The sequence below is a fragment of the Saccoglossus kowalevskii genome, chromosome 10 (assembly GCF_978046115.1).
Source record: "Saccoglossus kowalevskii chromosome 10, keSacKowa6.1, whole genome shotgun sequence".
NCBI classification, from domain to species: Eukaryota; Metazoa; Hemichordata; class Enteropneusta; family Harrimaniidae; genus Saccoglossus; species Saccoglossus kowalevskii.
The window spans coordinates 29,536,307-29,559,546 of record NC_140650.1 but is presented as its reverse complement, the minus strand read 5'-3'; the positions used below and the strand labels follow the sequence as shown (position 1 = coordinate 29,559,546).

The following is a 23,240-nucleotide window of genomic DNA, read 5'->3' as shown; positions in this document are numbered from 1 at the left end:
CAAATTGTTGATAAAAAATGTTGTATTTTTTCCACCCAAATATCAGTCTTTGAAGTAGAGATTTGAAGAGGGCTCTTATTTTATTTTTATTTTATTTTGATAAGCACATCAAACTCTACATTCTCTCTATGTACGTTTGGCAATTTATTTATTTATTTCATGGCTATTGAGCACCACTCTGATCACTGTTTGCAGTTATGTTTTAAATACAGTACAAGTCTATGGTCAAAATAATATACTAGTCAGTATATTTCAATGACTTAGAGCTGTGCTTTTCATATAGTAAATATGGTCTCCACCATTTGTACTTCATGCCTCAAATATTCTTAGCACACGGAATTTATTTCTAACTTTTTTTTTTATTGTAATTGTCAGTAATGTTATTTCATCAATTGTTTCGCGAATTGTTTTGCTATTTTTTAATAAATATTTGTTCGTTAACTGCACCGGCCTTGGACTAACCTTCAATTGACCTAGGGAGCGTTCTTATGTGTTAATGCTCCCTAGGCTCCCCGCAATCTTACGTTCTGCTACCCATCGTAATGAGGATAATGGTAAACCATGAAAACGTCGCTTTCTTCAACGAGCTCGTCATCAGAGGAATACTTTTAATAATATTTATGTGAGTATTGAGTTATTGTTGATGTTAATTTCTAGTATTCCATACATGTCATACTCAACAACAACGTCAACCTGGCGATAAGCGCTGGACTACTCGATCGGGTCACTGCCGACCAGACCAGTTCGATTTAATCTTATGCTCCCATGTTTCAATGATAGACCAAACACCGTGGTGATCAGACGTATATGTAATCTACAGAACCGGGCTACTTTGAGATTTTGAGGTGGGCAATATAAAATTCCCTTACATTTGAAATATTTCAGAATTGGCACCCCCCCCCCCCAGATTTCATTGGTTCGTTTCGTCCCTTAGCTTATTCGTATGTTCATGCATTAGTATGTTATTGCTGTCATTATTTGTTGTCAAATTTCATTACAATATAACTATCATATTCTGAATGATTTAGACTGAAGAGGTTACTTGTACACTCTCCGCTAAAAATGACACTCACAATTTAGTGTGACATATAATGTATGGTTCAGTAAACTTTCCAAATTGTGCACCAAATGTCATCAATTGAATTTATGTGTGTTGAAAAATTATAGTTCAAGAAAATCACAAATTATTTGCTCTTCTTGGCTTCATATTAGCTATATCTTTTTCTTTCATCTTCAGTTTGATATGATATTATTTGTTTGTTTTTTCTATTTCTTCGATTTCTATTTCTATTTCTTCAAACACAGAGTAACTGATGATATGAAGCCATTTTTTAGAGTTATTCAACCAGAAGAGATGTGGCTCTATAAAAATCCCTTCGTAGAGAATGATCAAGCTCCTTTTGAAATAGTTTTGGTAAGTAAGCATTATCCTCTTGGATTTACATGGAATGTATTTCTGGTAGTTAGATGTTTTAAACTAGCCCTCTGTCCATAAATTTACTTATGCCCATTTTTGCCCCTTTTTCTGTGAGATTTGTGACTTTTCATCACTTTTTTCATAATTTGTTTTTGCTTTGATTTTATATGAGCACAAATAGAGGTAGCATTTTTAATTTACCCAACCTCAAGTGTTGCACGTATAGGTATTTTGCTACATTGTATGTCACATGTAGAATATCATCCAAGCATACCAGAAACCATAAATATAGTGATCCCTCTAAAAATAAATTTATCCCATAATCGTATGAGGGTTGGTTTAGTAAGCAGTAACAGCAAATCTGTATTCAAATGAAAACTCACAAATTTAAATTACAATGTTATTTTTTACAAGATATCAAATTCTTGACAATACTATATCATACTTTAATAAACATGAGATCACATTGACAAGTTGTATACATTTTTTTTTTTATCTAACATTTAGGGTACTTATATCCAGAATGTCAATCTCATTCATAAATTATATTTTGTGACTTTTTGGGCAGATTTTTCTTTTTTTAATCTCCACCTCTGTGATGTTGCTAGATTGCTGCTAGATTTTATCCTGAAAGAAAATAAATTTATGATTTCATTGACAGAATTGTAGTTCTCATTCAATATTGTTTGTCAGGATTAGGAGACCTTACTAAATGTAGAACTAATGTAATCATATAATGCAATCAGAATCAGAAATGAGATGAGGACAACGTGTGCAGAAAATATAATTTTTCTCCCAAACTGCATTACTTTGCTGTGATTATCAGTGATTTGTTGTGGATTCCAAGGAAGTTTATAGCTTGAACAAAACCCTTGAGAAATTATTTCAATATCACAACAGTTATAAATCTGTCTGTCGTTACTTTAGTTTTTGTTTATTTATTTATTTATTTGTCAAACTAACTACTTGATGAATATTCATAAAATGCATGGATTGACTGGAAGTTCATTATTGTTATTATTTTGTAGCAATACCAGTAGATTTGCTGCCACTATAAAGCAGAAAACATGGAGAAAAGTTCACAGCGAATGAAAGTTTCACAGTTACTGGCCCCTGAATCTGCATAATTTAATATGTCATTCTTGAAATTCCTTTCCACAATTTCATATGACAAAATAAGAATGAAATTTAATTTTAATCCATCAAATATTATTGTATTGTTAAGCGACACGATTGGGTGAACTGACAGCGGAATGTAGAAGTACATGTACTAGATATGTTGCACCCTAACACGCTTTAGCATACAGAGCAGATAACTATGTCCTAACAAAATTGTCTTATTTCGATATTGAAATCTGTTGTTATGGACCATCTTATTTTATGCATATTTTAGTATTAAATGCTACCATGTAATTGTCATATTTCCTTTTTTTTTTTGTCCCTGAAAGACGATTATTAATTCTTCTTTCTGGATTCCTTTTGTCCACTTCCCTTTATGTCTCTAACATTTTCTCAGAAATTCTGCAGCAGATATCAATGAAACTTAGCAGGTTGAACAAGTCTCTGTTGAGTACGCACATAATTTTTTTTCCAGATCTGAAAATCCTAAGTGGGTCTTTTTCATAATTTTCATCCAAAATTACCTCTCCCTACTGCACTGAGAGAACAACTGAGCATGATCAAAATAAATAATTAGCTTAGATTGTAATGCTAGGGTTTTTAGTGATGTAATGACCTGGTCATCCCCTTGATCTGAATCAGTGACAGATGGGTCGCACCATTACCAATCTCAGGAGAAAATGTATAGGGGTGTTAGGGCTACATTTTGATGGGAATTATAGTGGTGATAATGAAACAAACCCAGGTCCTGGTAATATACAAAGACCTGAATTAACAAAGAAGTCAAGTTGTTATTAAAGGTACATCAAGGTTTACTCAGATTTATGAATGCAGTTTCTTGAGCATGTATGAGACATAGTTTGGTTTCACATGTGTACTCTAAGATTTTGGACCCGGGTCAATGAAAGTTTTCAGTTATCAGATTAAGAGAAATCACTTTATGATGAGTTGTACCCACATAGAGTACATATGAAATCAATTGTTTATGGAAATGTTCCATGTATTATTTTAACATGAGTATTTTATAATTAAATAACGAGGACTGTGACATTCATGTCTTGTTTAAATAGCTTCTCCTTTATTCGTTTTCGAAAACAATATTGTATTCATATCCATGGTAACAGGGTCTTGATCATAAAAATTCACTGGTATTAATAATGCTATTTTATAAATACTAATATTTTTATCTGTCTACTTTTCAGTGTATTGCTATATTTCTACCATTGGGCGTTATTGCAATATTGTTCATCTCACAAAGAAAAAAAAACGATGCCATTCAGAGCTTTCTAGGTAAGTATTGTATTTGATTTGAGAGTGTAATTCAACTGTTTCTTTAGGTTCAGACCATCATTAATATATTGATATCAATAATATTGTCATTTTATCATTGCATTTCATTTCATCATTACAGAATCATATACATTATGCTGGGTTTTTATGTTACAACTTATTTTGACATTAGACACAACTTTGTCACATGCGCTATTAATAGAGAAAATATTATATAACTAAAGATTTGAATGTTGGTAATTCTGTACACAGCTCTTTCTCTCGCTCTCTGTTTAAATGCTGTTATTACAAATAGTGTAAAGCTGACAGTTGGCAGGTAAGTAGATTCCTCATACATCTGTGGTTTTATAACACAACAAATGTAGCATGCATATAATCTAGGTAGAAAGGAGATGGAACTCATGGGAGGGGGTTCTTTGCTAGAAATTTGAAATAACACAATTTCATGGAAATGTTGAAGGTCTCTGTAGTTGAGACATGTTCTTTCAGCTTGAATTGTATCTGATTTCTGCTATGATGAGTCCAACTTAATAACTCAAATGCTATTGACTTCAGCAAGACAGTCCATTACAAATTTTTCTATCCCATCATTTCATCATGTATTTTTGGATGCAAATATAAGTTGTTTTTTCCAGGGCTTAGAATTAATTTAGTCTTTGATAACGATAAAAGTTCAAATGAAATCTCAAGTGGTGTCTGTACTTTCTGCTGTTCACAATAGACCATGTTCACTTCTTAAAGTTGGATCTTACACTGATAATTTTCACAAGATTCAAGTTTAATACGAGTTTTTGGAATTTGATTGTTATTTGATCACAGGTACAATTGGCTCTTTGACAGGGTGTACATCTAGTGAATACCCTATCCTGGCATAGTTTTGGTCATATAGTGATACGATCAAGCATCTACTTTAAAACGGGGGAGTTGTCCCCTGCGCATGCGTCATATGGCCATAGTGTGTTGTTGTTTACAAACAAGTGTCTACGTACCAATGAGCCCTTGTGTCCTTAGTGTGTATTGTTATCGTCGCTTGGGACTCAATTCCCGCGCGTGGGCAGGTGACGACCCTCCCGCTTCAATATGAAAATTGATAACACATCAGCTGCTGACACCATTATATACCATTCATATTGGCTATCCATGGAAGCTTTCAGTACATGTTGCATTAAACAAAATTATGCACTCTCAAATATTTTGTCAAAACCTGTTTATGAACCTTTATACTATCGGTAATACATTTTATTTCTAGGCCACGACCTGATTTCTTCTTTCGATGTTTTCCTGATGGTCACATGACTGATAATCTAGAGTGTAATGGTGATGAAGAAGTCGTGATTCAAGGAAGAAAAAGTTTTCCCAGTGGGCATTCATCATGTAAGTTAGAGGAAAATGTTGTCCTCTATAGTTGATCTGTAGTTTACTTTTGTTTTTCCTATCATTAACAAATCTAAAAACGTAACTTAATTGTCCAGATTTGTTCATTGTTTTCCAAAACTGTGTGTACATTAGCTGCTTTCATTCTGCCCAGGGCCAATTACTATTTCTAAAATTTACACTTAAATTAAAAATGTATATTACAAAACATACAAAACAATAAAAAATGAAATATGATGTGATTTTTCATTTTGATAATACAGTGGTCTCTTGCTAAGTGGTGGGTGCCGGGATCCAAGCGAAAACTATGACTTATCAAGGATCCTGACTTATCGAGGGGTCTTGTGGGGGGGGGGGGGGTTATGCATTGAGAATGGATAGAAAGCACACACATTGGTTTATTTATAGTACGTTTTATTGGACAACATCCCGGCATCCATGTCCACATGGATTCAACTCATTGCAGCAAGTTTTTTAGAGCTTTATCAAAGGGGAACAGTACGTAAAGTAACTATGTAAAGTTGCACCTCCATACCTTTGTTAACATCTTGAGGCAGGCTGCCGTCACCCTCTGTATCTCAGTAATTGACAGCCAATAGGTGTTAAGTTGTCTCCTCCTAAATACACAATGCTAGGAAACATTAGTGTTTCGACTTCAAAACTGCCGGCAAAACACAATAGAATTTTGGGGAGAAACATTGGAAAAAATAATTTGATTTGTCATTAATATAACAGTGCCTATGATTTTCTCAATTTTGTCATATTTTAGAATTTAACAATACAAGACTGGATGTCATGCAGTGAGTGAATTGACTCCTAATTTCAGCTTATAGCTTAATAGAATAAACGTGATATTTGACAGGATGGTCTAGTTATTTGAAAAGCTGAAAAAAATAATATTTTTAGCCAAATTAGATACTGTAATTGTATTCCATGATGAAATCAACAGACCATACATGTCTCTGTCAATGCATTCCCCTCCTCATATGACGTCACTAGTTTTGGTTAATTTCTATAAACATTTACCATATTTACATGTACTTATGTAAATTACAGAGGTTTTTCCATGCTCAAAATAAATAATATTTTATTGATTGAATATACAACAAATGCAATTATTGGTTTATACGCTTTTCAGATGAAGATGTTCTTTTAATAGAGCAAATACAGTACATGTTTTTCAAAGTTATATTCATGTTGTAAAAAGTTAACATAATCACCAAGTTTAAATTCACTTAGACTTCAGTAATTTCACTCGCTAAGGGACTCTTGTAATTTTGCTTACAATATGGAGGTCAAAAAGTATTGGATTCTATATAATTGACAGATCTTGTTTTCACTATTTCAGTTTCTTTCACGGGCCTTGGTTTCACTGCCATGTATTTAGCAGGAAAGTTACATTGTTTTCACCCGAGGGGACGTGGTGTGGCATGGCGGCTCTGTGTACCCATTATACCACTCCTTGTTGCTACTTTTATTGCAATATCAAGAACACAAGACTACAAACACCATTGGCAAGGTAAGCCGTTGCACATCTAAGGAAGAATTATGCAAATTTGGTACAAGGTCTATGAGGTTCAAATTCATGCAAAATAATTAGGTAACTTGCATAGTATTTTGTTTTGGATTAAATTGTTGAATGATCAAACCTTTACACTGTTTGAGTAACTATGGTAGTTCGATATTCAATGACAGTCATACTCTCAACACAACAAATCCATTCCCTTCATTTTTAATGGCAATTGAACCCAACCAGCCAATCAAAAATCACAGTGTGCTGTGTCATCATTTGAAAACATTTTAATGTTATTCCATCGGCCAATAGAAACATTTCATTTCAGTTTGAATTATGAAATTTATAAATATTCATAAAATTGAAGGGAATGAGTTTGTTGTGTTGATAGTAATTATTCTAGTTTGTTATAAACAGAAAGGGAAGCTATTTGGTATTTACAATGTAAAAGTTTGCCTATTTGGCAGGAGGTGTTGCAAATATACTAATTTGTCATAATACATAATATAGTATTTGCTCTATAAGAAGCACATCTCCAATAGAAGTGCATATAAACCAAAAATCTATTTTTTTGGGATACTGAATCATTAAAATATTAGTAATTTTACTGATATATAATGATTTCAACTTGGATTTTAGGTTGTATTTGTGGAAACTGGCATTCTAATACATTTTCAGGGGTCAGAATTTACCTGCTGTGTGAGGCTTGGCGTGTCCATGATGACATGTTTTTGTTTAGTATCGCGCGTTTAGTCCAAAATATTTAGGAACAACATGTGTATGATGCATAAAGTCATGAAAGGCAAGTCATCGTCAGTGACTGTCAACATTACCGGTAATGCCAAATAATTATTTACACTTATGTGACAGACATGATAGAGAGTGGAGCAAGTTTATTTGTGTGATTCATTCTTTTATTATGCCCATGACATTCGTAATGCATTTCTAGCATGAAAATGATGAGCAGCCATCTTGAATCTGATTCTGAAACAGATGCATGTACAAATGTGTTACATGATGTATGTGTAAAGTCTGAACATTATCAGTCTAGCCACATGGTTAGCGATATAGCAATAAAAACAGCATTTGTTAAAGGCAAAATGACCATCAGTCAGCCATTTTGAATTAAATCGAGGGGGGGTTGATGTGCATCAAGAAAATTCGTCCATGCATGACCAAGATTACATTCCTGAATGGCAGAAATTCTACGTCCTAATGGGGAGTAAAAATGATTAATCAGCGGTTATTTTAGAACAAAAACGCTAATTGTCGTGATGTTTGTTGCATTTGCAAACTGCTGAATAGTACATTTTACAACTGAATCTTGTGGTAACATCAAATATGTCACAAAGAAGCCAGTACTATCCAGTACTTTTACACTGATTATTTTGGTTTTATAGTGTGTGTTAAAGATACCTCGAGGGGTAATTGTACAATGAAGTATGACCCTCTATTACAAGAATTTGATATGTACTGATGAATTAATTCTTTGGTTAATTTCAGATGTTCTCGTGGGTTCTATTTTAGGATTGATCATAGCGTACCTCTCATATCGCCAGTACTATCCACCATTGGATTCCCCTCAGTGTGATTCACCGCACATTGATATCATCGAAACAAACACAGAGACAACAAATAAAGAATTACAGACTGTGAAATATGTTTAATTATAATCATATGACAGTTTATCTTAATTTTAACATTTCCACAATGATTCGTGGCAGCTTTGCCTCATGGGAAATTTCTAATGTACAGTTACTGATCTTCCCAGGAGGGATGGCTCAGGTAAACAGACCAAAGAGAAGGTATGACACTGACAGGAGTACGACCACAGGTATAGCTAAACACTTTGATTTCAAACAATGTAAATTTTGAATAAACTGGTATAATGATGACCAATAGTTTTAGCATTTGAAGTGCAATATTTGTTTCTAGAGCATGACAATTCTCGATTCCCAAATTACCGTCAGACGTGATGTATTAATCTATTTGCGCATACGTAACCTACCTAGCAACGGACAAAAATATAAAAAGTCACAAGAGCACCGGTTGACATGCAGCCTTGAAGAAGTCAGCGGCTAAGTTAAAAAAAAATGTGCCTAAGCTGATTTCATTAAAACTTGGTATTGACATCACTGGTGCATGTCGTTTTGTTGGCTAACTGACTGCCATTTTTATTGATGCTGTAGACGAAGACAAGTGCAGATTATATAACTGATTGTCTGTTTTACATTTCCCACTTATTCTTAAAAACTGCTAGCCCTGCATTACTTTATATCATTTATATTTCCCTAATTTTGATGAAAATATTTGTTAAAAACTGCAGGTCCAATTGTTTTGATATTATACATAACCTCAGGTTTACCTTTCAAATTTGTTCATACGTGACTATATCTACAAATCTCTAATTTTGATGAATATTTTTGGTAAAAAGTTTTTTCATCTTAAAAAATTTAGTATTTAGGCATCTCAAGTGGATTTCTGTAAATTAGTTACTAGTAATTTTATGACATTATCTTCAAATCTCCAATTTTGAATAAATATTTTTGCTAAAAAGTGATATTTTCAACTTCTTGAAAACCACAAGTTGCATTGCTTTGATATTGAATATAGATAAGTACTTATCTACTTTATACATCTTAAAAATTGCGGTTTTATGCTCACCTAACAGGATTCTTGTTAAATATGCTAATCTTAAAGCGACAATAGCTTTGATTTTGAACATTGTTTGTTTAAATATAAACACATAAATATGGCCAAATCTTACAAAAATATTGTTTTAGAATCAATTTGCATGGGCAAAGTGACCATAAACAAGGCTAATGTCATTTGAGATACAATGCAGAAACTAAGGGTTGATTACTCACAATTTCTATAGTACTGTGCATGTTGTGCCAAGATCCCATAGAGGATACAGTAACTGATTTCCAGTACTGTGCAGAGGATGCAGTCACTATTAAAATTCTATAGTACTGTGCATGTTGTGCCAAGATCCCATAGAGGATATAGTAACTGATTTCCAGTACTGTGCAGAGGATGCAGTCACTATTAAAATTCTATAGTACTGTGCATGTTGTGCCAAGATCCCATAGAGGATATAGTAACTGATTTCCAGTACTGTGCAGAGGATGCAGTCACTATTAAAATTCTATAGTACTGTGCATGTTGTGCCAAGATCCCATAGAGGATATAGTAACTGATTTCCAGTACTGTGCAGAGGATGCAGTCACTATTAAAATTCTATAGTACTGTGCATGTTGTGCCAAGATCCCATAGAGGATATAGTAACTGATTTCCAGTACTGTGCAGAGGATGCAGTCACTATTAAAATTCTATAGTACTGTGCATGTTGTGCCAAGATCCCATAGAGGATATAGTAACTGATTTCCAGTACTGTGCATGTTTTGCCAAGAGTAGTCAAATTATACTGATTGTCCTGCATCTCGACTTAGAAGTCATCATTGAAGGTTTCAGTCTAGCAGGCATGCATGATCTACTAAATTTGACTAAATGACTGCAACATGTCTTCAGATCTCTTAGGATCAGCAACCAATCGTTATGTGTGTTGAGAGCTGCCTATTGACTTTCATCGTCATTTGTTCAGATGTACCTAAAGAGGCAAGGCACACTGTTTAATTAAAAAAAAGACTCCACAGCCCACATACATATATCATACTGATCAAGACGCTGATATAGTACACAAAACAATTCATTCAAGTATTTTATTTTTTTCAATATTGGCAAATTTTCTTTTTTACAAAATAATTACTTTCTTTAAAATGTTTTTAAATAAAAATGCATTTACAAGTTCGGGCACTGTTACAACTATTCTACGACTGATGTCTATTTTAGAAATCTGTACAACAAATATTTTCATTATTAAATATTTACATCAAATTTTTGTTTGCATTCTTCTTCTGTTATGTAATTTGACCCAACCAGTTTGGCATATAACCTGGATGGATGGATATAAAAAAAACACAAAGGCAGAATCTTTAATGAGCATGTATTCATTGTGAGTGTATAGTGTACATTATTTCCTCAAGGTGTGAAGATTTTCCAGAATCCCACTATGTGCATGCAGAGTTTCAATTAAGAGCCCAAAATACAGTAGTATACGATTTGTAGTATTGGGTAAAAGTTTTGATATGATGAGTGTGTTTTAACACATGCATCAAATATTTTTTTATTTTTTTTTGGACCTGTGTATTTATCAAAACTCGTATTGCAAAACAAATGCAAACAACTGATTGCATTAGGAATCTATTACCAGTTGAGTAATTCATGGTGCTGTGCAATATGAATGTCTGTATTATGATTCAATTTCCCCAGACATAATTCAATTACAATTTGTGGCTGTTTGCAGAGTTATCAATACTCTAGTTTAAGCACAGTCTCTCAATTCAGGAACTGTGGATTAGACAAACATTTTCAACAGCCTAATATTTGTGAAATACTCTCAACATTTAGTACCACAGACCAGATAATTAGATATCCAGTATTGACATGAATATCTGCAAAAGTAAGGTATGTATTCATGTACACACTGTAAACAGTTTTGATGCTTGGATATTTTTGTGACTATATCCTTTTGTTATACAGACATGTGCCATAATACTGGGATTAACAGTAGCAGGGTTTGGAATTAACAAAATCCCAGTGTCACATATTTTACAAGGCATCTTCATTTGAACATTCAATTTATAACATGTGGTTATGACTGAAATTTTCCCTGGGCAGATTTAATGTTTTCACAAAGTAGTTTCACTGACTATCCTTGTAATTTTGAAAAAAAAAAGGTATAATAATATGGTTCTTGAGAGAATAGTGTTCATAGGGACAGTGTACAGTCATATCAACTACTACTTCATGTCAGCTGATACTTCTGGTATACAATCTTTAGATGCACTTTACACTAACCTCACAATAACCATTGTACAAACTTTGCCTTCATTTAAAAATGAAAATCTGCATATACATAAAAATAATATGGTTCAGAAAAAAATATACTAGAGACAGTTGTAATCCTGTTTATAGCATTCTAAAAATGACGAGGATGTTATCTACACCGCATACAGTTGTAATCTTGTTTATAGCGTTCTTAAAATGACAAGGATGTGATCTACACCGCATTCAGCATACCTGCTAAGATTTCTTCAAAGAATGGAATACTGAAACTAACATCTGATATGGATTCAAATCTTAGATTGCATAACATGTGATTTTTTTTTTAAAGTATAAAAAAAACTCAATTGAGTACATGGTATGACACAGCAGACCCTGGTTTATATAGGAATAATATACATACAACATTCCACCATTATTTGTATGCTTTTCATTAATTTGCTCACGATAGATTTTAATAAAAACATGATAACTGCAAAAATGTGTGCTATATATAAATTTGTCTTTTCTGCACTTGTTTCTGTTTAATTTTAAAAATCAGATTCACCATAAATATTTAAGTACAATTCACTTTATGTTTTTATATAAAAACTCTGTATATATTACAAGCAAAAAAAATTGCGTCCTGACATCACTGAAAATTCACTACGCTGTGTTTAGAGTTGAATTCGCAAATGTTTATCAGAGAATCTAGGCGGGGGCGAGAATGGATGGCTTCAAATGGCTGCTGCAAATTATTCTTGCTGGAAATGTCACAATTGAGGCAAGGGGTGCTCATGACAAGTCATTGTGAACAGTGAAGTTTCCACAGCTACAAAAATTGTGTGATATTTACAAACATATATTCCAATAACTTCTTCTAATCTATCCCTGAATAATTTCTATCAAGTTTCAGACTGGGAATATCTACCATATGCAAGGTGCTTTATTTGCGTATTGGTAAGTGTTAACTAATACTGGTAGTGTTAATTCTAAAGAACAGTTATTGAAAGACATCCAGGTTGAAACCAAGTGGCATGTGAACCCAAGGGTGTGAGAACCTGAGAATCAAAGCAGAGTTATGATAGTAATATTTATATCATTTCAGTGATGCAAGGACTTGTTAAGTATGCTACACACAATTTGTACCATTGGGTACAGGTCTGTGTGGATGACCTTTCCGTTGTCTACTTGTATTTTTATCTTTTCCTTCTGAGCCTTTCTTTGGGTTTACTTGCACTATTGCACTGCCTACTATAAGACCATTATAACCAGCTGGTGCATAACCTCCTTCTGAAGCTGGCAGCCTCATGAGTAAAGATAAGACGGCTGCTCTGCCACCATGACACGGTTCTATCGATATGGCAGTGGCCGAGGTCTACAGGACAGATAAAACATTGTACACTCAGTGAAAGAGTCATTAAACATTTACATTGGTTGAAAGGGAGTGTTGGGGATATAGGCACCTACTTCGAGTGCATTGTGGGTATACATGAACTTACCAAAGGTTTAATAGGCAAGTTTGATGCAGGTGTATTGTGGGTATACATGAACTTTACTGTACAAATCTTCAAACATTTAATTTTCGATACTCATTATTTTTTGTTTGTATAAAGTGTTTGGATACTGTGTATCAAACAGGGTTGTGAGATCTGTTTTAATACATTGATTCAATGCCTAATTAATATTCATGAATAAATTTAATAGTGAACCTGTATAGAAAGGCCACCTGTCTAGAAAGGCCAAAATCTCGAAGTCCCCTGGGTGGCCACTATAGACAGGTTAGACTGTATATGTAATCACCCTGGGTTTAGTTGATGAGTTGTCAGCAGGTGTATTGTGGGTATATATGTACTCACCCTTGGTTTAGTTGACGAGTTGTCAGCAGGTGTATTGTGGGTATATATGTACTCACCCTTGGTTTAGTTGACGAGTTGTCAGCAGGTGTATTGTGGGTATATATGTACATACCCTGGGTTCAGTTGATGAGTTATCAGCAGGTGTATTGTGGGTAAATATGTACTCGCCCATGGTTTAGTTGATGAATTGTCAGCAGATGCATTGTGGGTATATATGTAATCACCCTGGGTTTAGTTGATGAGTTGTCAGCAGGTGTATTGTGGGTATATATGTACTCGCCCATGGTTTAGTTGACGAGTTGTCAGCAGGTGTATTGTGGATAAAAATCTACTTACCCTGGGTTCGATTGACAAGTTGTCAGCAGGTGTATTGTGGGTATATATGTACATACCCTGGGTTCAGTTGATGAGTTATCAGCAGGTGTATTGTGGGTAAATATCTACTCGCTCTGGGTTCAGTTGAGTTGTCAGCAGGTGTATTGTGGGTATATATGTACTTACCCTGGGTTCAGTTGATGAGTTATCAGCAGGTGTATTGTGGGTATATATGTACTCGCCCTGGGTTCAGTTGACCAGTTGTCAGCAGGTGTATTGTGGGTATATGAGTACTTACCCTGGGTTTAGTTGACGAATTGTCAGCAGGTGTATTGTGGGTAAATATGTACTTACCCTGGGTTCAGTTGACAGCAGGTGTATTGTGGGCAAATATGTACTTACCCTGGGTTCAGTTGTCAGCAGGTGTATTGTGGGTAAATATGTACTTACCCTGGGGTAAGTTGACCAGTTGTCAGCAGGTGCATTGTAGGTAAATATGTACTTACCCTGGGTTTAGTTGACAAATTGTCAGCAGATGCATTGTGGGTAAATATGTACTTACCCTGGGTTTAGTTGACAAATTGTCAGCAGATGCATTGTGGGTATATATGTACTTACCCTGGGTTTAGTTGACAAATTGTCAGCAGGTGTATTGTGGGTAAATATGTACTTACCCTGGGTTTAGTTGACGAATTATCGGCAGGCGATTCTTCTTTCTCCAACTCAACAATAGTATAAGCAAAAGGTCTGCTTGCAAATCGTGCCATTTCAACCACATGTGCCTGAAAGGAAATCATAATAAGTATTTGACATGCATTCTTTCTAACATAGACAATGTCCTACCTGATAAGCAATAGTTCAGCCATACCTATGTTTTATCAAGAAGTATCATGTAAATACCGTAAACCGTTAAATTTTCACTATGAGCAATTTTCATGATTTCAGTATTGTACAGCATTTGTGAAGACAAACTTTGATGAAAGTCACAAAGATTCTAGGACTCCAGAGAAATTTTAATTGCTACTAATTTGAAAATTTTCACTGACTCTTGAAAGTCATGACATTTTTTATCTCTTGTGAAATTAAAGTTTTTGACAGTATGTATTTAATGCAATTGCTCGCAGTGCACCAAGTATGATTTTACTGTCTTCAAGTGAAATGCTTTTTTATCATTTATAAACATTTAAACAAGCATAGTACTTGTCCAAGCGATTTAGCAATAGGCAACTCACCAACCCGCATTGAACCAGTGTGGTGATTTACGGTTCAACCCCACAACATAATGAGGGAGGCTGTTGTGGAGGCCACCTGCCAGCAGTGGCGTGAAAGGCTGAGATGAAGATGATGATGATGATAGTACTTATAAACTTAGCACACAGTTACCAACAAATATGAAAATTGCTGCGTTTTTGACATAACTGAAGCAGCAAATGGATAACATTTGTACATCTTCTCAGACTAGAGGCCATACTTGCAACTATATTGGTGAAAGCAACAACCTGAGCATGCAAGTAGAACATATTTTTTTCCACTGATGTGTGCCCCCCCCCCCTCCATCAATATCAAACCTGCAATCTATTGCTCTAGGTCTAAGTACAACCATTACTATTTCTAGAAACACCAATTCTGATTTAAGTTATCAAAGTTTGATGACTCTTACCCGTCTACGCCTATAGGCATCATATTTCTGTTTTATTTTCCATATGATAGCAGCAATGAGTAGTAAGGACAGGAAACAACTAAAGAATGTCACAAAAAACTGAAGCAAGTCTAGCATCATTACAGGTCTCCACGAAAACGAAATCTAAAAAAAAAAATTCAGGATGAAGATTAGTAATTATTTATAACTGTAGGAAATTTCCATCATAATGATTCACAGCTGATTACACCCAGATTCTAATCATAACAATTATTATGAAGGAATTGATTCTGGTGATGTTTTTGGACATTTCATATTTTCTAAATATTTATACAAACAAAATCACCTAAGTAATTTTTTTATTGTTTCTCTATTTTGTGTAGTACTTTGGTCTTGCACACCATTTAGAGGTTATGTAACTATTAAAATTGTTGAATACACAATCCAAGATAGATGTTGTGAAATATGTGAATAAAATCAGGATCAGTGCAAGATGTACAAGGCTCTATTAAACATAAACATCTGACACTGAAAACATCATAAAGACGAGTTCGAAAGTGTTACGGACACATTTGAATGCCTTTCTTATTTGGAAATTGGGAGCCATGTTTACGGCACATTTGAAAATATTTGTTTATTTACACAGAAGCACTAACAGTGTATGATGGTAATAGAATCCTATCACTGACCACAACAGTTCACACAGCGAGGGAAAAATTCTTCATTGCCATTTTAGAAGCTATCTTTCATTAAATTATTACTAAAAGCAAGGAAAAGATATATAATAGTAATAAGGTTATCATGAGAATACTGCAAAGTATGCACTCAGGCAGTACTGTAATACAAACCAACTTCACAATGTGTCGGCCGATACGATCACTGTACTGCCTCTGTGCATACTTTGCAGTATTCATGTAATAACTTAATAATACCGACTACACTTACTTGGAACCAGTATGGTGTTGTAAAATTACTGAGATACACAAAGAAGGTGGTGTTTTCAGAATCATTGAAGTCAAAATCTTTTTTGGAGAACACTATCTTGTATGACTTCACAACTTGTTCTTCCACTAGTACAGTCTCTTCTGGGTTGGATCCTAGAAGACATGAAGAACATTGTAACATTAAAGGGGAGGAAACTAGCATTAAAGGGGAGAGCCAAAGCTCAAATTAAAGGAAAGAAGCTTATAAGTGATTGTAATTGTACTGACAATATAATTATAGAGATACAGTCAACATATAAAGAAGAGTACTGTAAACTATTTAAGGTAGCAAACATGAAGAAAACGAGTAAAAGTTTCTAAGCATGCTACTATAACAACCTATACATCATCTGAAAGCTTACATATAGGCAAACACAGTAATGTACTAAATAGAATCATGCCTTACAATGTGTATCTGTATCATTAGCCAGCAATATTGCTGATTTTGGTATACCATTTATTATAAATTTGTGTTATAATATTAAAAGTACTGTTAGTGTTTAGTTTGTTTGATTAGAAGAATACTTACTTGATTTGTATGTGAGCATGAGAATACATGGTTTGGCCGCATTCAGATTAAACTCGATATCTCGGTTACCGGTATCAGCTGTGCATTTAAAATTAATTGCAGTGATATGTTTGTCATCAGGTTTGGAGAGGTTGAATGTGAACTGATAATTCAAGAGTAACTCATCTGAAATCAAAAAAATACACAATATTTGACAAATCAGTACCAAATATTATAAATTACCAACTCAGACCAAATAATGTATAATAGTAGTAAGGTACTTCATATCCAGCCATAACTCGATAAGTAAACAACAGGTAAAATAGGGCTCTTGAACACAAATTAGAATCTCACGTTGGACTGTAATGTACTGTAGATTATTTTATTTCCGCTTGGAATTTATTTTCACTATTTTCGCTTAAGGGGTGCTTTAGTGAAAATAAAATTCAGCGAATATACTTGTATTCCTATATTTCACATTCAAGTCATCAAAAATTGGTGAAAATAAATTCCATACAAAATACCAAAAAAAGCTTTTTCAGACAAATTTAGAGACATGGTGAAACTTAACTGAAAGCTCTCTGCAGTTGTTGTATTGAAATGGCTTTACAGGGCCATATCCTCTTTTTTTCCCCAGACATTGGGAATTGTAAGAATATACAAGAACAGATATGAAGATTGTACAATGGATGGAAGTCAGCTGAAATTACTTACAATAACATGTGCCGTTATTTGTTGGGTCTCCATAATACTTGTTATCTGAATCACACCTATATAACAAAATAAAAATATTAATTAGTTATTTGAATAAATTATATGATTAAGGTAGCGAGAAGGGTTTTGTAACGTTTTTAAATAAAACATTCTCTGTCTGTTGTCTCGTTCAGAACAGTAATTTAGGTTATATATATCAAAAGACTAAGTATAGAGGTACAAGTTCGCACAAACTGGACAGTCATTGTTTACATAATTATCACGTGACATCAAAAATGGCGAACCTTGTAAAAATGACTAAGTACGCGATTGCGAGAGCACACTGCGGAATTTCCTGGTGAAATTTACGTCATGCATTGTCCGTAATCAAGCCCATTGAAATGCGTCTCCGATAATCAAAAGAGCTATTATTCCGATTTCTATGCAGGTTTGTTTTTTTGTCCTTAAATTATTTCATACTTGGCACCTTTAACAGACTATTATTCTGTGACAAAGCATTTTCTTTAAAAACCCAGACATATTTCGCACCATCATTATCTTTTGAACGATAACTGCGAGTTTGAATGTCCTAGTCCGAACGCACTTGATTTGGCGACGGTCCCAATGAGTCGTACTCGATCAAAACTTCAACTCGAGAAAAACGCGAAAAACAGTTTTGGTTAATAAAACACTGTAAATTTGCTGCATTATTATAAATATACACTTAAAATGGCCAAACATATTAACCACTGATATCATAGAACTCATACAGAGTGTCAGATAATGAATAATTTCAAGCTCGAGCGTGAAAAATGAAGAAAACTGCTGGCATTTGAGTCCGTACTCAGGAACGTTCAGGTTTTCCATTGTTATGCAAACGAACAACGAAGGATAATCCTCTGACAAACATTACTGTCCCACTGTACACGCTGACAGTTTACAAACAAGCTAATCCTTCAAGTGTCTCTGATAAGACATCTAATAAAACGGTTTTCATGGTGAAACAAAATGGCCGATGTTTGAAAAAAATTGCTGTGTCAGAGCGCGACACTGAGTGGCAGATTTTTCTTTGCCTCGTCTGTCAACGCTTTCTTTCTTTTCTTCGCCATTGCGTTAGAAAAAAAAATGTATTAGTAAAATAGAATATTGACTTGGAAAATAAAACGATTTAAAAGAAAGTTGTGCAAAGTTACAGTACTCCTTTCGCACAACCTCCCGCCCGCTTCCGCTTTCCAATCACCTTTTTCTCTCGCTTTTGCGACCGCTTGTTGAATTCGACCAGACAATTTCCGCTTTATTTTCGACCGCGCAAACCCTGAAATATCACCGCCCACCTGCTCGCTCGCGCGCATTTAAAATTCGGACTAACAGAATAATTTCCGAGGTTCACATTGTCTTATAATTGTCTTTCTGTTTTTTATAGATGTTGAACACCTGACAAAAGTTCAAATACTTTTTTGTTTTAACTATATATAATTATATGCATGCAACATGACCTTTTGACTTCGATTTGGCTTGGACTGAATATTTTATTTTAAACAATATTCTGATGTAAAATACAAAATGTATTTCAACACAAGTACGACATGGTTGTCTGGGGTTTCTTTCCTGATTGTTGAGTCTTCGCAATGTGTTTTGTATAATTATTGTTGTTTTCCCCCGATGCTGAAGGACCGTAAAGCTAAATGGCAGTTACATGCATGGGCTGAGTGAAAGAAAATATTTCTAAGCCTAAAATAAAACCTAATATTACACCTCTTTGTGTATTTGTTAATTTTACATATGTTTGTCATGACAGTATGTTTGTAAATATCTAGAAAAATCTCGTCTTTCGTTGATAATTTCGATTGTTTGTTTGGAATGTCGATCCCCGTTGGTTTCTCCATACTGAGTTTAGGAAGGGCGTCGATCAACACCATGACAATCAGCCGACAGAAGACAAACATTGACCGTAATTCATGGAGAGCATGTCCGTAATTTGTGGGCTGAAACCCCAAATAATTAATCAAGTATTATTATTTTAATATATATATTATTTTACATCGCAAACTAAACCATGCCCAAAACAGAGCTAGAGTTGCTCGCGGTGAAACAACCGCATTGAAGACGATGCAACTTCAACTAGCCATTTCTTACCTTGAAATAAAAAAAATAAAAATTCGAAGAGCATCGGGGAAAATATTAATAATCATCCTTATCAATCGCTTGCTTTATTTTATTCGAATCCATGAAATTCACGATTTTTTTTTACATTTGTTGGCAACTTCCGCGCTAAAAAAGATTGAAAATGTGGGTGTGGTTATTTTGCAAAGTCCTGTTGATAATACGGACAAATATGGTTCTGTGACCCAGTTCGTGCTCCGATCAGGTGACTCTCAGCCAGTCAATGATGTTGTAACAAAGCATATTTGACGCTAATTGAAGGGTCGTCGTACAATCCAATCACTGGCGTCGATTCACATAGTTTTTTGTGCTGTGACAGGCTTCAAAATTATTCGCTGAAAACATATATTTTGACAAACTGATGGAATTTGACCTTAGTTCAAAAAGAAAATACTAGGCTAAGATACATTAGAGCTCACGCGAATCAGTTTTCTCTGCAAGTTGTGAAATAAAGTAAACCAGAGTAGCGTCGATGATTTTCAGCCCTGAAGGACTTCCGTGTGAATCCTGAGTTTTGAATTGTTCATCGACTGGCCACCAAATAGTTATGGCTATAACTAAATTTGACACGTTTTTCTTTTAAGCCCAATAAATTATTCATACATGTCAAGCTCTGTTCGATTTTTTCAGGACATGTGGCCGTTTTTAGTCGAAAATATTTTTTGTGGGAACACTTTTGCGGTACGTATACGGTATAGACCGAGCTCATTCAATGATCGTGACTTAATTTTAAAAATTGAATGTCAAATTTTACCAGACGTGGACCGATGTGGATTCGATATCGTTATTTTTGGAATTAATCACTAACATTTCCTCGTTTCTCTGCTCTGTCAAAAGGAGTTACCTAGGCTTTTTTCACGTAACTGTCTCATTAAAATAAAAAATAAATAAATATTACATCTAGAACAAGCACCCAAAACACGTAACAAGAGGTCCCAGTTCAGTTGCTTTCACGATACAAGTGTAATACAACTATTAGATTTGAAGTGTCGTTCAGAATGTAATAATAGTTAATACTAGTTGTATGTTCACACTTTACTATCAAAACCACCATTTCGACCACCCATGTGCCAGTTTTCAGTGTTTGGGCGAGCGGTCAATGTTTTCAATGAGCGAGCGAGCGAAAAAAAAAACGCGATTAAAATGCGGTTGGTTTCCGGTCGGACAAGACCGCCTGGTCGGAAATTAAGCGATAAGCGGTCGATGTAAAAGCGGAAGGTTGGGCGAAATGAGTACTGTATGACCATGTTTTAGTCTCCGACGAAGTCTCGACTGACAACAATGCTGACAATGGACGTTAATTAAAACACGCATTGTTTGCAACTGGAAGCTTACCACCCGTTATATCAGAATCGTCAACAACAGAGTATACAGATAAGATGTTATCATTTAATTCCTTCCAAAGATAAACACTATGCAAATATCCACCAAACGGCAGTTGTAGTCTTTTCTGCTAGTGTTTTAAAACACTAATTTGAGCAACGTTATTTCGCAATTTCGATCTTTTGTAAACCTGGGGTGATGTATCAAGGTCTAAAGTAACCGTTTTATCAATTTTTGAAAAATCAAGAAAAAAGTGAAAATTTCCCTTCTCGCTACCTTAAGCCTAAAGAGAACAATGTTTATGACTATGATATCTGTATCTATGAATTGATATTTGATGTATTGTTATTGACTTTTGGGAATGTAAACTGGCAAATGCAGTAAAATTCCAGTATTTGTCTGAATAAAACACTGTCATTAAAGCCCTTCGCAAATCACTATGGGCAGAATTATAGATGTGTGGCTATTCAAATTCAGGGTTATCTGTTAAAGTGTTATTAAAGACAGTGTATAAGTGAATACAGAAAGCCTGCTTGTAAAAAGATAACAAAGGGTGGTTTCATTTACCATGACTGTTACGTAGCTTCTTGAATCTAACTAGGATTTCAAGGAAATCTTGACCAAATTATATCATTCTATAGATGTGAATTTCCAAAAAATATACATAATTTTTAATCTCTTAACAATAAAATATGCAGGTTTACTGGATCTCTCATCAGAGGTTTAATTTGCCTGTATACTGATAGAAACAATTGTTTGAGGCCCATTTATATAGTCAGAATAGATGTTTACTGGTAAATGACAATCTGGTCTTACCGATCACATTCCTTTCCTGTTATACCTTTGGTTGTACAGTGACAATTACCAGACTTGTTATCACATTCTGTGGCATGCCCATTACAGAAGCATTGTGAACAATTCCCGCCATTTGTGGGGTCGCCATAGTAACCAATAGTACACTCTTCACATTGCTCACCTGAATGAATTTAAAGAAAATTAAAATTTGTACAAATATTTTATTTTTTAAATCAACAGTATAGATTTCAGCATAAAGATTTTACTTGGGCAATCTAATCATTCTACAAATCTATCAAGTCTCAACTCTAATGCTAAAGACAATTTTTGTCCTTATTATTTAACAATGATATTGATCTAAAATTAACTAAAAAATTTCAGAAAAACGAAATGAAGCGGCAACAACATTTTGGTGGTAAAAGTATCATTTCTGATTCTAACAATGAACTTGCTACATATGTTTTAGGGGGGAAACAAAAGTACCTAGTTATTTGAATGTCCATCTTTGGTGTAACTTGGATGTTACAGTGTAATTTTTCTGAGAAATCAAGCCATTTTGATCAAAATTACAAAACAAAGTGACGTCCATCAGTAACCCAGCATAAATAATATTAACACCAAGTTTGAATGAAATCAGTACAGACATGCCAAAGAAATGGTTAATGACATGTTCAAATGTTAATTTTGGGTATTTTCAAGGGACAAAAATTATCGCCAGTCAAACTAATAAATAAATAAATGTACACACATATGTGACCTGTCTTTATATTAGGTTTGAACAAAATCAGTCAAGGCATGTCTGAGAAATGATATTGGATGGATTGAACCCTCAGCTTTTTTCAAATTACATCTACCGTAACAAGGATCAATTCCTGCCATTAGTGGCAAATAGGACAAAAAATTTAAATTAATTTTCTGATGGTGACTGGTAAAGTATAGTGGATGCTCAGTGTTGGATGTGTGGATCTTATTTAAAAGATGTATGTGTTTCACTTGAATAAGAGATGTTCTTTTTATGTTTTTTTTTTTCACTTTCTTCCTCTTAGATACACATTTGGGACACCCAGATTATTGAAAAAAAAAGGTACATAGTGTATAATAATATGTATACAATAATATACACAGCACCCACAGACAGATTCAAAGTGATGAAGTAAAAGAAGATGAGTAAGTATCACAGAGCACCAGATGGGATAATTTACAGTATATGCTAAACCATGGGAATCAGATGAGGAACACCACTACAAAAGATGAAAGCATGATGGTAGTGCTTGTTTCCATGGAAACAGTGATAGAGAAAAGCAATGATATTGTCAGAGAAGTACAGATTGTCAGAGAAGTACAGAGTGTCAAAAACTCTTTTAA

General features: G+C 34.4%; 2 protein-coding genes across 4 annotated transcripts in view; one reads left to right on the top strand and one right to left on the bottom strand.

The window, feature by feature from the left end:
• The first annotated feature begins 314 nt into the window (after nt 1–314).
• Nucleotides 315–8,614, top strand: LOC100366491 (phospholipid phosphatase 4-like). Of its 3 annotated transcripts, XM_085504474.1 has the most exons (8): nt 315–622; nt 781–845; nt 1,306–1,414; nt 3,739–3,826; nt 4,079–4,142; nt 5,076–5,200; nt 6,549–6,719; nt 8,217–8,614. In XM_085504474.1, the coding sequence occupies exons 3-8, from the start codon at nt 1,319–1,321 to the stop codon at nt 8,378–8,380; spliced, it is 708 nt and encodes a 235-aa protein (XP_085360600.1). In that variant the 5' UTR covers nt 315–622; nt 781–845; nt 1,306–1,318; the 3' UTR covers nt 8,381–8,614. The 3 variants fall into 3 exon arrangements, with proteins under 3 accessions (XP_085360600.1, XP_085360601.1, XP_002742339.1); XM_002742293.4 differs by lacking the exon at nt 781–845 and having other exon boundaries at nt 318–622; XM_085504475.1 differs by lacking the exons at nt 781–845; nt 6,549–6,719 and having other exon boundaries at nt 316–622.
• A 1,807-nt stretch (nt 8,615–10,421) lies between these two features.
• LOC100366336 (attractin-like protein 1) overlaps nt 10,422–23,240 on the bottom strand; it is a 58,738-nt gene continuing 45,919 nt past the window's right edge. Inside the window, exons 18-24 of the mRNA XM_085504473.1 lie at nt 21,897–22,056; nt 17,616–17,671; nt 16,923–17,087; nt 16,356–16,507; nt 15,432–15,575; nt 14,446–14,553; nt 10,422–12,975 (exon numbers count right to left, since the gene is read on the bottom strand). Of these exons, the coding sequence (XP_085360599.1) occupies nt 12,730–12,975; nt 14,446–14,553; nt 15,432–15,575; nt 16,356–16,507; nt 16,923–17,087; nt 17,616–17,671; nt 21,897–22,056 (1,031 nt within the window). The 3' untranslated portion in view covers nt 10,422–12,729. The remainder of the gene's footprint in view (nt 12,976–14,445; nt 14,554–15,431; nt 15,576–16,355; nt 16,508–16,922; nt 17,088–17,615; nt 17,672–21,896; nt 22,057–23,240) is intronic.